This window comes from Neurospora tetrasperma (genome assembly GCF_000213175.1).
Source record: "Neurospora tetrasperma FGSC 2508 unplaced genomic scaffold NEUTE1scaffold_4, whole genome shotgun sequence".
Taxonomy (NCBI): Eukaryota; Fungi; Ascomycota; class Sordariomycetes; order Sordariales; family Sordariaceae; genus Neurospora; species Neurospora tetrasperma.
The window spans coordinates 2,788,828-2,802,839 of NW_009799102.1; the positions used below are offsets into that span (position 1 = coordinate 2,788,828).

The 14,012-nt window shown below is 50.6% G+C and overlaps 5 protein-coding genes across 5 annotated transcripts; 1 reads left to right on the plus strand and 4 right to left on the minus strand.

The window, feature by feature from the left end:
• Positions 1–571: 571 nt before the first annotated feature.
• Positions 572–1,004, minus strand: NEUTE1DRAFT_102086 (uncharacterized protein; the record flags this gene model as incomplete). The annotated part of the gene is made up of 2 exons (XM_009854086.1): positions 572–900; positions 965–1,004. 2 exons carry the CDS (start codon positions 1,002–1,004, stop codon positions 572–574), a joined length of 369 nt encoding a protein of 122 aa, XP_009852388.1.
• A 2,947-nt stretch (positions 1,005–3,951) lies between these two features.
• Positions 3,952–5,058, minus strand: NEUTE1DRAFT_130652 (uncharacterized protein; the record flags this gene model as incomplete). The annotated part of the gene is made up of 1 exon (XM_009854087.1): positions 3,952–5,058. One exon carries the CDS (start codon positions 4,829–4,831, stop codon positions 4,463–4,465), a length of 369 nt encoding a protein of 122 aa, XP_009852389.1.
• A 3,486-nt stretch (positions 5,059–8,544) lies between these two features.
• Positions 8,545–10,596, plus strand: NEUTE1DRAFT_65672 (uncharacterized protein; the record flags this gene model as incomplete). The annotated part of the gene is made up of 1 exon (XM_009854088.1): positions 8,545–10,596. The coding sequence occupies one exon, from the start codon at positions 8,673–8,675 to the stop codon at positions 10,317–10,319; it is 1,647 nt and encodes a 548-aa protein (XP_009852390.1).
• NEUTE1DRAFT_44158 (uncharacterized protein) lies at positions 10,584–12,722 on the minus strand (the record flags this gene model as incomplete). Its single annotated transcript, XM_009853274.1, has 2 exons — positions 10,584–11,764; positions 11,882–12,722. 2 exons carry the CDS (start codon positions 12,720–12,722, stop codon positions 10,584–10,586), a joined length of 2,022 nt encoding a protein of 673 aa, XP_009851576.1.
• Positions 12,723–13,176: 454 nt separating this feature from the next.
• On the minus strand, positions 13,177–13,539 carry NEUTE1DRAFT_44669 (uncharacterized protein; the record flags this gene model as incomplete). Its single annotated transcript, XM_009853302.1, has 1 exon — positions 13,177–13,539. A coding segment is annotated over one exon (363 nt), but the record flags the coding sequence as incomplete, so codon positions are not given.
• Positions 13,540–14,012: the final 473 nt, after the last annotated feature.

Sequence of the window (14,012 nt, forward strand, 5' to 3'; positions counted from 1 at the left end):
ATTGGGCGAATCAGAATGACGAGTGCTCGTCCGACTGGATCAGTCTTGAGTTGGATGCACTAGCACAGCACAGCAATGCCGCCAGTACACTAGTGAGTCTGCATCGACAGGACAGGCCCGAGTGCCCGTCTTTCGCGTGGAGGTCCGTCTGGGGTAGCTGAGTGGGCTAGACCGGCAGACCGTAATACCGTGTATCCGGTCTGTAATTAATGCAAGGTGAAGGCTAGGTGTAGGTAGGTACTGTAGGTAAACGCCCGGCCCAGGGTGCAAGGGCGAGTCTCGTCAAGTTATAGAATTGAACAACGCCGCGCAACGAGTGCATCCAAGTCCGTCCTCAGTCTCTACTAACGTCCTGTACGAATCCCGATTGGATTTTCGAAGCCGTGCTTGGTCGGGCTTAAAAGGTCGTCTGGTTGGATTAGGGGGGCTAAATGGGGCGTCGCTAAAATGCAGAGGTAGGCATGTACTGCTTGTATTGGTGGTAAGAAAGCTTCGACCGTATCTCGTCGATGGCGGGGTGATGAGGCACGACCATGCGGCTCTAAACCAGAAGACAAGGAAGGGATCAAGGCTAGGTCCTGGCTGTATTAGGAAAAGCAGGGGAAGGAGGACTGCGATCGGTATGAAAAGCGATCAACGGCGGCGGTGGGGGAGCAGGGCCGAAGGAAGAAAGAAAGAAGCTTGTCAACGGGAATTTTGGCGGGACCCAAGATCCTGGGCGAGTTTTGGGTGGAAAGCGACGTGGATTGGCGGGGAAGGTCAAGAGCTCTGAAGTTGAGAGGTGGCTTGCTTCCGGTTCGGTCTGAGGTGATTTCGTGACAGCAAGTGAATGTCCCTCTTGCTGGGCGGTGTTGCACGACCACGACTGATGAAACCACCGCACCAACAGAAAGAAGCTGCCTTGTCTATTTAAGCAAAAAGAAGAGATTTGGAATGAAGCATTCGCCAGCATAAAAGAACGAACAAATAAATCCAGACACATGCAATTCAATACAAGGCGACATTGGAATGTCCACCTCAAGTGCAAAGATGGCCAGACCCAGGTTCCGCCTTTTACATTTCAGGTTGTCGCAGGCAAAACGACCAGAGGAAAGAAATCCTCAGAATCGCCAACTGACTGCCCTGAATATCAATAACACCGCTGAGCTAAGCTTTCGCTCATGCCGAAGCCGAACCTGGGCCAAATTGCAGTAACTTCAGACATCTGGCCTGGTTTTGGGTCTTGTCGTCTGCCTGGCTCCTTGGTAGGTAAAGTTGTGAGACGGTCTGGAAGAATCAAGGGGACCTGAAGCACGGGCCAGGCATGCCCGACATGGTGGTAAAACTCTACCTACCTGAGGCCTGCGGACCCTTCGCTGACCTACGCTGTATCCTTAGCATAGCCGCTAAAAGACAGCCTCAGTTCAATTGACCTCCCCAGAATCCCAGCGCAGTAGCGTGCAGCTCTGCCCTTTTAGGGGACCTAGCTGCTTAGCACTAACAGACCACTAACACCAGCATGCGCTGTTGGCCTTGGCACCAATGATCATACACGTGATCCAGGTCCTTCTTGATGTCTCCCGTTTCTCCACGGCCAACGGGCGATTTTTCTGCCAACCGCGTACACGTAATACCCTTTGTTTATAGTGCATAGCTGGATGAAATTTGATTCTTTGTGGCAGATCTCTGACGGCGATACCGATAAATCCGGGGTGCTACGGTTGATGAAGCCGAGATCCTGTCAGTCACTGACCCTGTAATCTTCCGGAACGAAACCCCCGAGACAGTTTGAGTTGTTACCCACGGGCAAGACGGTGAGACCATGTCACTTGGGGAAAAGTTCGAGATCTCTTCCATGCCAATAACCGCGATTCGAACGCGCTGTCACTCGTGTTCTGTTTCGTTTTCTGTTTCGTTTTCTGTCTCTTCTATGCACCGTTGTTATTTTGGCAAAGGGTCGAGATTAGATAGAGCAAGCGTTCTATGCGACACAATCTGGGCGATTGTATGTTCGACTCTTCCTTGTGAAGAATATATCGCCGACACAGTAACTACAAGACAACATACATGCCGGTCTACGCGCTTATTATGGACGCTCTATCATTTTCACAATAGCAAGTCCTCAACTTGCGCTTCGCGACAAACCAGTGCGCGCTAGCTGAACGTCCTACTGTCCGCCTCCTCGTGGGCGCTCTTGGTCAATCCTTGTTGGAGGCGAACTGGCGGGATGCAAGCGATGCCATGCCATGACATGGTCGCTTATCTGAATCTCCCCGCATAGTAACCGCTCACGCGCGCGTCGGTCGCCGCCTTGCGCAAATTCACGGTTGGAAACATGTCGGGGAAGAGAGACTCCTCAAACAGAAGAATGAACGCATCCCCAAAATCGACCACGGGCTCACAACATCGTCAGTGGGCGTGGTGATGTCATTACGCGCTTCTATCATTCTCCTCTACTTACCTTACTTAGTCTTGAGCCTAACAGTGTTGTTCGGTGCAGAGGTTAGGTACCAGCATGGCAGTCATGCGAAGGATCGATTCTCGCACTGCTATACATATATTCAAATGAACAAATGTTGTACATATCGGTTGTCTGAAGTGGAACATTCCCCAGTGGTCTCGCTGGTGGGGGACTCGGAGGCTTTAAGCGGGAGATCGACCACCAGGCACGGAACCCGACCGTTTGGCTTCTGTGAACCCGTTCAAGTGATCATGTTCATGCAGGTACGCTTGATCGGATCCTGCGCATCTTCACATATCGCCTCTCTCCTCCAATTTGGGGTGTGATCAACCGACAAGGTGTCGGAGATTTCATTTGGGTATGAACGTTTTTTGCACGCGGTACGTATCGGCTTGTTGCAAAAAATGAATTGGCTTTGACACGAACTTCATGTTGACCGATGAATTGATTTTGCCAACCAACATGGAAGTAAGAGAGGGAACAAGGGAGGAAACCAAGCACACAATAACAATTTGGTTTTAGAGGACCTCGAAGTAAAAAGACACGAACAGAAAAACTCAAAGGGCACGAAGAAAAAAAAGAAAGGATCTTCAAGAGAAAGAGTACAGAGCAAGAAAAAGCAAAAGATGAGGTCGTACCCGGAATCGAACCGGGGTTGCCGGAATGTCCTGATGAAATTCAGAATCCGGAGTGATAACCGCTACACTATACAACCGTTTCCAGTTGATATCTCAAAGCCTCAGCTCCAGTACCTATAATCCATACTTTAACAGACACCCCCCCACATAACAACAAGCGATTGAGGGACATGCAACACGACGAGGACACTCTAGACGTGTAGTACTCATTTCTTTTCAGCAATTGGACGCCTTTAACTTGGAATAACTATGTTCACAAAATCCTTACAGAATGATGGTGTATGTTGGCCATATTTCTTCCCATTATGTCTCATGGAAACAAACGCCGTTGCGTTGCTCTCTTAACGTGACCTCTACCAGACTGTACGCGTGTCCACTTATCATAGCGCCAAAATACCTCTGCACCACACCAGTACGTGGGAGCAAATCATATGATACCCCCTGTTGTAATCCAAGAAAAAAAAAAGCCGAACAAGTGAGTCTGAGGCTGACACGCTACTAACCCGTGGACTGGCCATTCTCGCCATGCATACTTTTCTCGGAAAACAGAGGTTGGAAACGCTGATAATCATGATAATCACCATGTCCAATATTCTGCGCATTTTCGGGACTGTTTGAGGCTGAGAATGAAACGCCCCATCACATCACAGCCCGCTTGCACGGGCGCGTAGCGTCAAGATACGCGTATGTAGTGTAGACGGACTAACCAGATTTGTGAACGGGCTCGGGTTTTGCGCCAGCTTTGTGACACCCATCGTGACCGACTATCGAGACCAGGAAAAATGAACCATAAAAACACACGTCAGGTACTGGAAATTCAAAGGAAGGGGAGACCATGCGAATCAAAAAGACACCAAGCGAAAATACCGTAGTGAGGTTGTAAAAGATGTCCAAAAAACCGGGCTGCCAATGGCAGGCCCCAGTATAATTCAAATTGTAATGTGTCTAGCTGTATATGCAGAAGATGATGAAGAAGTTAAATACTGTTTGTAAACCGAGCCCACATAAGTTAAGGCTCATGCAAAAGGTGAAGAAGAAAAAGACGCAAAACAAGACGAGACCATCAAAAGCCCAATGGCCTCGTCCATCCATCCATCCATCCATCCATTCATCCCATGAATGCCCAAGAAGTGAAGTAATTAACGCCTTTTGGTTCCCGGTGTAGGTATCCATTTGTCCGTCCGTCCGTCTCATATCATCCATCCATCTGGTCATTCGAGTTGGTCGTCATGCAGCGGGGGGTATAGATCCCAACTCGAGTGTGTCATCGCTGCCAGCCAAAAGACAGGCAGTCCCCGTCCTGGGTATACACAGCCCAAAGAACCATTATTATCACCCATCATCTCTCTTCATCCCATTATGATCATGCATGCAAGAGGTTTGTTTAAATGGCAAACCCAGCAGCAACAACCAACCCGATGACCACCATGCCAAACTCGCTCTTGCGATCCAGGTTGGCCCCATTGGTGTTCCCAGATGTGCTAGCCGAAGCAGCAGCGCTGGTGGACGAAGCACCAGCACCAACCTTGGAGGTGACGGTAGCAGTGGTCTCCTCAGTGCTCGCCGCGGGCTTGCTGATAAAGGTGCTGTTGGAGTAGATACCGCCGGGCTTGGTGGAGATCACGCCTCCAGTGCCGGTGGGCAGAGGAACGACACCGGTGGAGAGACCGACGGGGGCGGTAGAGAGAGGGACGGTGTTTTGGGCAGCGGCGAGGCCGGCGAGGGTGGAGACGATGAGGGTCTTGAACTGCATTTTTGCTGTTTGTTTGGGTTGTTTGTGTGTTGTTTTGTTTTATGTTGAGTAGCTTGGCTGACTGTTGTTTCGGCTTTATATATTGATATTGTGATTATATGTTTGTCTGGTGGTTGAACGAGACGTGTGGAAACGTTATGTGATTACCGAATCGAAATCGTGTGGTTTGAACGAGTGTGTGTTGGTAAGACCAAAAAAAGAAGAAGCGAGATATCCAAGAAGGAGAGAAAAACAGAACTTCACCTTCAAGCGGCACGCAGCCCGTCTTTTAATACGAACGAAGGAAGCAACGCCAAAAAGGTTTGCCCAGTCATCTGTAACCGTTCTGGACTCTGTCTGGACCGCACATGCTCACTCAGATGATTACAAGGATCGATCCCCGTATCAAGGAGGCCGCATACAGTCTAATCTCGGGAATCCAAACGCCATGGCGTCCAATGTTTCTCCGGCGTCCAGATTGACAAAAAAAGAAACTTCGACTGGATGCTGGATGGGTGGGCTGGAGCGGAAGGGAACCCCGTGGTGGGAGTGGTGTGTGTGGAAGGGAACCGGCGTAATGCAGCCAGCCGCATAAGAGAGGACAGGGGGGAGTGAGGGCAGCGGACAATGCGAAGCCCCTTCACTTCAATGGTCTCAAGTGGTTGCATTTCAGCCAGCTCAATGCAGGCCGCGTGTGTCCAGTCGTTCGATTGGGGAAGATTCTAGGTTAACTGGGGGGTGTGGGATGCTTCAACAAGGATGCGCAGGCGATCCCCAGTGGCCCTCCTCCGATTGCAAGCAACCACAGCCATGAAAGATGATTGGACAAGGAGGATACTAAGGGAGATGCGACGATGCCCTCGGCTAACTGCTCTCACAAAGGCAACGTTAAGAACCCTAGTGACCCCCTGTCCGCCTGGCCTTGCGTGGCTTGATTCGACGGACTGTTTCGAGTTTTGAAACGGTTTGTTGCCATTGCATTTTTTGACGTCTTTGCTCTGAGATTTGACGCAAGAAAATAGGAGACTCGAGGGATAGTTCCAGAACCGAGGTTGCAACATTGCGCGGCTTGGGAAGAAATGCCTTTGCAAGACACAGCTTGAGACTTGGGACGGATCTTGAGGCTGTCAAGACATCTTGTGCATCTTGGTGGACCCTTTTTTGCCATGTACTGTATAATCGAGGCACAGCTAGGTGTACCTGTAGTTGTCTTTGATCCACCATATCACCAAGTTTTGCTCACAACGACACTCCTTCGAAGGTGTCTGTCTGAATGGCGGCAGAAAACATTATAGTATTCTAGCTGCAGGTCAGCAGCCAAATTGGATCTGCAGTGCCATGATGGTGATCCGGTCCCGTCAACGTTGTATGGGCGTGGAGGGTTTGGATTAGATGGCAACTGGCCTGTCAGTGGTTCGACGGGATGATGTTATCCGGATCGTGGATGATCACCACATTGAAGCTGCAGCAGCAATACGAGCAGAAGCAACACGCGTACTTTGTCATTGAATGCTACTGTTGTGAGGGAAAAGAAAATAGAAGATTGCGATAGTCAGCCATCCACGCCACCGAGGCCACCTGAGTCACTTGCAAGGGGCAGTGACAGGATCGCTGGGCTGAGCTGAGGGAGTGTGGCTAGAGGTACATCCACCCTGATTCTTCTATCCTCTGGAGGAAGGGATCGCGATACGATCGATATGTCCGTCGCTTTTTGACCGCTGGGTCGCACGACCGTTAATCAGTGACGAGTCTGACAGAGAAAGATCCGATGATGTACACTACATGAACCGTGTGCAATGGAAATAGAAATTCGAGAAGGATATTCCTTGATACGAGCGACATATTTTTGGAGCCGGGTTGGGTATGGAATGCGATTGCGTATGACGGTGGAATGGAAGGGAACATTGACCCCCCGAACTGGAGTTTGTGTGCTCTGTTCAAGTACCCCGTGGATCTGAGGACGGTTGGCAGGCATGACCTAACTATCTCAACAACACCTCGGTTCAACGAGTAGCGATAATGATTGCTTGGATTGTAGGATTGGATGGTTGAAGTTTGAACGAAGAAAGAAAACACTCACTACCTCTAGGGATTCAATAAAATCGAAGACGTCGATTGGGCACGAGTTCCTTTTGTCGCAGTTCTCAGCGTGCAACTTGGGAAGGTGTCCCCTCCTTCGCAACGAAGGACTGGAAACTGACCGAAGAAGTTCTCACAAAGCGCATGTGCCAGCAAGTTCGCAAGTCTCAACGATCATGGAATGAACCTAACCATTCGCCCCGAATTGACGACAACCAAGAGAGGCGTCACCAACCGACCGAACTTTCTCGCCAGCTCGCCTTCGCTAAAAGTTCGGCAAAACCACACTCCCCATGGAGTCCTTCGACGAATGAACAATTCCCCATCCGGCGGCATACGTCGTCATCCGTACGAACTCCGCCTGCGCGGGCGGAGATGTGCGGAATGGAATATGGAGAAGCTTGCTACAAAGGTGTGAAAGACCTTCTTCTTTGTGACGCTGACGAGGATGAAAGGTCCCACCCAGTCTCGAGCAAAGAAAAGGCGAGAGTGGGTGTCAAACAAAAAGCGGCGGACGATACTTACCTACACAGCGGCATTCCAACGGGCTACACGGGCCGTAACGGCTCAACTTCGGGTCCGGGAGGGGAACGATGCACTCCCCCGTGTGTCGCCAAGACCTGGACCGCGGGGTGGTGTGTGGGGTATATCCCTTCCTCCTCAACTTCGGCTTTTTCTTTTTTTTCACACTTGCTGCTGCAGAAAACGTTGCCGATTTTGCTTGGATCCTGAAAAGCTTGAATTTGTTTTGCCGTTTAGGGGTCCAGGAAGCTACCTACTCTTTTGGGCAGGAATACTGGAGATTTGGGGTTCTTGCAGACTGTGGCAAGCGGACAGTTGACGCTTAAGTTCAGTGTGTGTTCCCGTCCTCGACCCTTCCATTCCATCACATCGAAATTCGATAGATTGGACAATGCGATGCACCCGAAGGTCTGAAGTAGGACGAGATAGTCAAGACCAGGTGAGAAGTGACAAACTGCACTACATATCTGCCGGCGGCCTGGAACGTCAAAAAAAGCCATCTCATTACGTAGCATTTTCCCCTTCTTTGAGTTTAGACTTGAGATTCCCTTTTGGTTGGTTGGTTAATCTATCCCAACCGCTCCAACGTCGCCGCTATCGACGGCGCCCCTTTTGGCCGCTTGATCTTCGGTTGATTGTTGACCGTTGCTAGGATTCTCCTTCCCAACTTGACGACAACTACCCACATTTTCTTTCCCTGGCAATGTGTTTTTCACGGCTTCATGCAATGTGATATAGCTTGCTCCAAGTTCGTTCATCATCGTGGCTCCGCGCCAGAGTAACCCCCCGCATCCGCATCACAGACAAGCGTCACCCCGACCGCCCCGTCTGACATACATACATACCGCCCGGTCCCGCGGTAGTGATTCCGGGCCGTGATCAATCTGGTTCCGCGGAAGGAGGAATAAGAAAAGGGGGAGGAGGAGGCAAGAAAGGACGCTTGTGGTAGGGTTGACTTCTGGTCATGACTGGCAACATCATGAGGCATGGTATCTCTTGAAAAGATTGGAATATAAAAGCTTCGACTCGCCGTGGCCTTGGAGCTGCTCGATCAAGGACAGTTTTCAATTCAGAAGCCCTCTCTCTGCCTGGTGTGTTACGCTCGCAGCTGTTGAAAGGATCAACAGACCTGGACGGGTATATCACCACAAGGACTCATCATCATTCTCCGTTTGAATTCATCACTGGTCTATATCATCATCTGCCCTTCGACCCCAGAAGAATCAGTTGGACTACCACGTCAATCCACCCCAAGGCCACAATGGCCTCATCAACCTCTCCTCCACCCTCCGACCCGGAGAAGATAGGCCATCACCAAACCCACAACGTCCAACCAGCCCCAACAATATCAAACAACACCAACCACGACCACGACCCCGAAAAGTCCCTCGCCATTCCCATCGACGGAGAACCCAAATCCAAGACCACCACAGCCCATCAATTTTCAGAGCAAGAATCGGAACCCGAGCTCGAGCAGCCCAACCCCAACAGCCCCCAACAACCCGACCACGACCAAAAGAAATCGACCTGGAACGCCTCCCGCGCCTCCATCTTCCGCTTCCTCCTCATCTGCTACTCCTTTGTCCTCATGGGCATGTCCGACGGCGCCATCGGTGCTCTGATCCCCTACCTGGAAACTTACTACTCCATCTCCTACACCATCGTATCCCTGGTCTTTTTATCTCCCTTTATCGGCTACCTGTTGGCGGCCTTATTCAACAACCTCATCCACCACCACTTTGGTCAACGCGGCGTCGCCATCTTGGGCCCCGTTTGCAGGCTGATCGGATTCATACCCATGGCATGTCACCTCCCTTATCCTGCGTTGCCGGTGGTCATGTTATTTACCGGATTCGGCAACGGTATTGAGGACTCGGCGTGGAATGCTTGGGTGGGAAATATGAGAAACGCCAATGAGTTGTTGGGGATTATTCACGGGTGTTATGGGCTGGGAGCGACCATCGGACCGTTGATTGCCACGAGCATGGTGACCAAGGGCGGGTTGGAGTGGTACACGTTTTATTATGTGATTGTGGGGTTAAATGGTTCGGAGCTGGTGGCGATGACGGCCGCGTTCTGGACGGCAACCAAGGAAGTGTATCGGGCAGGGATCGCCGAGTCGGAGTCAGAGTCGGAGGGTGTTGCTGGTGCTGGTGGTGAAAACGAAAGAGGCACTGATAAACGGACGACGACTCGCACCGTCATGCGTGATCCTATCCCTTGGATTGTCGCCATGTTTTTGCTAGGTTACGTCGGCGCTGAGGTTTCCCTTGGCGGGTGGATCGTGACTTTTATGCTCAAGGTGCGGCAAGCGGAGCCCTTCGATGCTGGGTTGACCGTCACTTTCTTTTGGCTGGGGTTGACGGTGGGACGAGTAGTGTTGGGTTTCATCACGGGCCGCATCGGGGAGAAGGTCGCCATCTCGGTGTATCTCCTGCTGTGTATTGCGCTACAACTGCTGTACTGGTTAGTGCCGAGCTTTGTTGCCTCGGCCATCTTTGTGTCGTTTCTGGGTTTCTTCCTCGGTCCGCTGTTCCCCGCGGCTATCGTGGCGGCTACGAAGCTGCTGCCGCCTGGGTATCATGTGTCGGCAATTGGGTTTGCCGCGGCCTTTGGCGGCGGTGGTGCGGCAATCTTCCCGTTTGCGGTGGGCGCTATTGCCCAGAAGAAGGGCGTGACGGTCTTGCAGCCTATTGTGTTGGCCATTTTGGTGTTCATCTTGCTGATGTGGTGGTTACTTCCTGGTGGTCTGAAGCCCGGAGGCCTGGAACGGGCGAGGGAAAACAGAGAGAAGGTGGGGGATGAGGTGCGGAAGGGTTTCAGATGGTTGAAAGGGAAAGCTGGAAGTCCCAATAGTTGTTCGTCGTTTGTTCATACCAAGAGTGCAGCTGGGGTGAATCGGGTTTGAACGCTCAGACTGCACAATTGCATCGTCGAAAAAGTGTATTGATTGAAAGGGCATGTTTGTATCCGAACAGGGGCATGGAAACGGCCAGCTAATTCTATTATTATTGTTTCAGTTCTCGCGATTTTGCTATTCTGGGTGCCAATTGATCTGTCCCATCCACAGTAGGCCCTAAGAGTTGGTCTAAAAATATTGCCAGGACAGTGTACCACAAAAGCTGGACTGACAAGCGGCTCAAGCGCGTGTACACTGCGGGCTGGTGGTCATTCAAGCCTTCACCTGTAAGTCTTTCATATCGTGATAAAAGCTCCATGCGACGTAACCTTCTGGACTGACACATACAAGGAAGTCTTCGTCGGCCTTCAGCTCAAAAGTGCCGTCGCCTTCAGTAAGTTCAGCATTGATACAACACCTCAATTGATCGTATTCGAAAGTGATTTCAAGGCCGTATTGTGGTTGAATACTGGAAATGAGTTCCAATCTTTCGGTCAGATATCGCGAGACAATGTTGGAGCATTTGTGACCCTGCATCATCTTTTTGGCAGGTGAATTGTCGAGGCGAGTTGTCACACGGCGAGTGACGGAAATAGGTTTGGCCGCGTTGATCGTCGACGGGCAATAGATAGGAAGATCATCCATCGATTGAACACGCTTTTGGCCGTTTAGCTCCGATACCAACAGCATGCAGAAATCCAGATTATTTCCCGTAGTGGGCGCGCGGATGAGCTCGATTTGCTGACCGCCCCAAAATGTCAATGAAGGTGGGAACTGATCGGGGCGACGTATGTTAGATATGAATGGGGAGATCGACACCGAGGCCGTCAAAGCGTTAAATAGGACCGTATACCCAAGGCAATAGTCATCATCTTCATCGTGGTATGCCTCACAGTTCCAGTCCTTCCACTTATCATCGTAGAGCCCTCGAAATTCCTTTGGCTTGACAGGCCGCCCCTTGGCGAAAAACTGGCAAATGGTGTAATTGCCATACGCATCGACCTTGTGCCTCTCATCACGGAAGAAGTCTTCGTCACCGTTGGGTTCTGTACCCTCGCAACTGATTTCGAAGTCGAAATCACCTGTACCCCACTTCCGAGTAAGAGAGTAGACCTTGGGAAGAGTTGTGGTATGTATCCGTAAGGTTCCGTTGTGGTTAAATTCATGGACGACCAGCATTCTCTCGGACTCTCTGAACGAAAAAAGATAGAACTTATCATCGAGAAAGGGGTGGGGAAGGATATCAAACATGCCTTCCATTTCCATGTCATGTACAACGTTGACGATGCGGTTGATGCCGTCTTCACCGGCCGCACTTGTGTCAACTTTCCGAATACCACCTCTAAATGTCCAAACATACACCTCGGAGTTGTCGGTCAAGATATATGCACGCTTGCCCTCGATGCTAACTTTATAGATGTTGGCTGATGGAAGCGTCACAGAATCACGTTCACCTGTCTCGAGGTTCCACGCGTAGCTAATAGAAAGATTTTAGTATGCAAGAAATGGGGAGTAATATTGGAACGCGGGGACAAACCAGATCCTCCGTACTGATACCACGACCAGCTCACTGCCCAGATCCTCTAAATGGGCGACGCAGCCGAGGAGAACCACAGAAATGGGGACTTTGTATACTTTGCGTTGCTGGCTACGCAAGTCGTCTACAAAGGTAAGAGACGAGAGATTGTCATCATCATCATCATCAGGCTGCCATGCCACTTTTCCATTTCGGTACAGCAAATTTATGTATGAGTAGGGTGGCTTTCCCTCTGCTTTCTTCTCGGTGAGGTGATCCGGGAAATCATTGTTGAAATTGCCGCCTGGAAAAACATCGTCCCAACTTTCGATAGCACCGCTGGATTCCAAGCTGAAGAACCTGTCGCGAGTGACAGAGTGAAGCCACGGGACAGGGTTGAAAATCATGGACTGGAACAGGCCCTGTTGTCTGATACTGAACTTGCGAGCGGCTTGATAGAAAGAATCGAACAGGTTTTGGTCTGTAGGTAATCTATTTCGATGAGCGTATAATTGTAGGAAATTGGGCATATGGTGCTTGGCTAAAGCCCCCACGACATGGCGTTGAGACCACGCCTGCCTCCACGCCTTGGATACGGCAAGGATGTTGACTATATCCAACGCGGACAAGTATGGGGAGATGTCAATGAGAATATCGACCGGAAAAGAAGAAATGATGTCTGCTGGCGCCGGAAGACTTTGGAGATGTAGTCTCATGAAGCGCGTTTCCTGTGGTGTGAGAGACGAGACGAGAGATCGCAGGTTTGCCAGCCGCAACCCCGCGTTTGGTCCAAGAGCCTCGAACTGTTGAGCGAGTGCATTCTCCATGGCTTCGGGTATGGCTGAGGGTGTATCAGGGAAGCCGGCATCGAGTCGCGTACGCTTGACATGACTCATGATTGAGAATGGCCGTGTCGATGTTATGTTGGCGGGGAGAAGTTGGGTTTGGTATAAATGCGGCAGGACGCGGTTCTCAGGGTTAGGGCTGATGGTATAATTCCACTTGAGGGTGTTGTCGGTATCCTGCCGAGTCTGCTCAGGCAAACAGAAGGAGAACAAGCCTTGGAAGGTTGTCTTGATTAAATGCTCGGAGGAAGCAGAAGCCATGAAATGATCTTAAACCTGCGGACAGGAAATGATATATAAGGTAGCAATCGTGCAAGTGGTGGGGGACGACTGCCACGTCAAGACTCGAGTTGCCCCTTCCCTTTGCCTTAGGTTAGTGATAGATGGAAGTCAGAGAACAGGAACAAAACGGACTCCATATCTAGAGGTAGACGGGAGGTATGTCCGTCTGTTAAACCATCCCACTACCACGTAGCTCAGTAGGAAAGAACCTGTATCCTTAACCTTACCTATCTAGGTTGCCACCGTCACTCGCATCCCCAGCAAGCCATTCCGCAAGCAAGCCTCTCGCCAACGCCATTGCCTTCAACGAAGACTCTGGTCCAGGAAGTGCTCCGTCAACCGGCAGCGGCGGCGATCCAACCGAAGGATCGCTAACCAGCCAAGCTACAGGCTCTTTGGCAATCCCGGCACGACTTGCTCGCATCTCTGCAGCCTCTTCAACCAGGAAGGCTCGACAGAACATGACTACCCGAGGCTGTCTCTCGTACTTGTGTGTTCCCACATTGTTGGGTAGGGAGACTTCCGGGGGCGCAACATGGGGAAGCTTATCGCAAGCTGCTTCGAGAAACTGGATGAAGTGGATTACTACTCATGTAAGAAATTGGGCAAGTTAAGATCAGAGAGGAAGTTATGGTTGAGATACGTACCTTGTATATCTGGCAGCAGTAATTTTAGCGACAGCACTTCCAGTTTCAAGCCTTTTGCCAATAATCACCACCGGCAGAGGAGCATTGGTTTCTGTGTAACGAGTGAGAGATATCCTGTGGTTATCTGTGTGGAAATGTCTTCATGCTTGAGACTACGGCATATACCGAGGAAACGGTCAAGAAAAGATTAAACAGGATGCTGAGAATCTAGAATGACCCTGAGGATCAACAAAGCTTCCATAATCGACAGAATCCGCCGCACTTGAAGACCATTTGATTTGGAAGAGAGTGTACAAGTGCTGACAACCTTCCGCCGACAACCAGAGGCAGCACACATTGGTGGTCATGTGATTTGGATATAAACTTTTGCCGTGTTGACGCCGTCAAGAATTGAGACAAGTCCGTTGGTCAA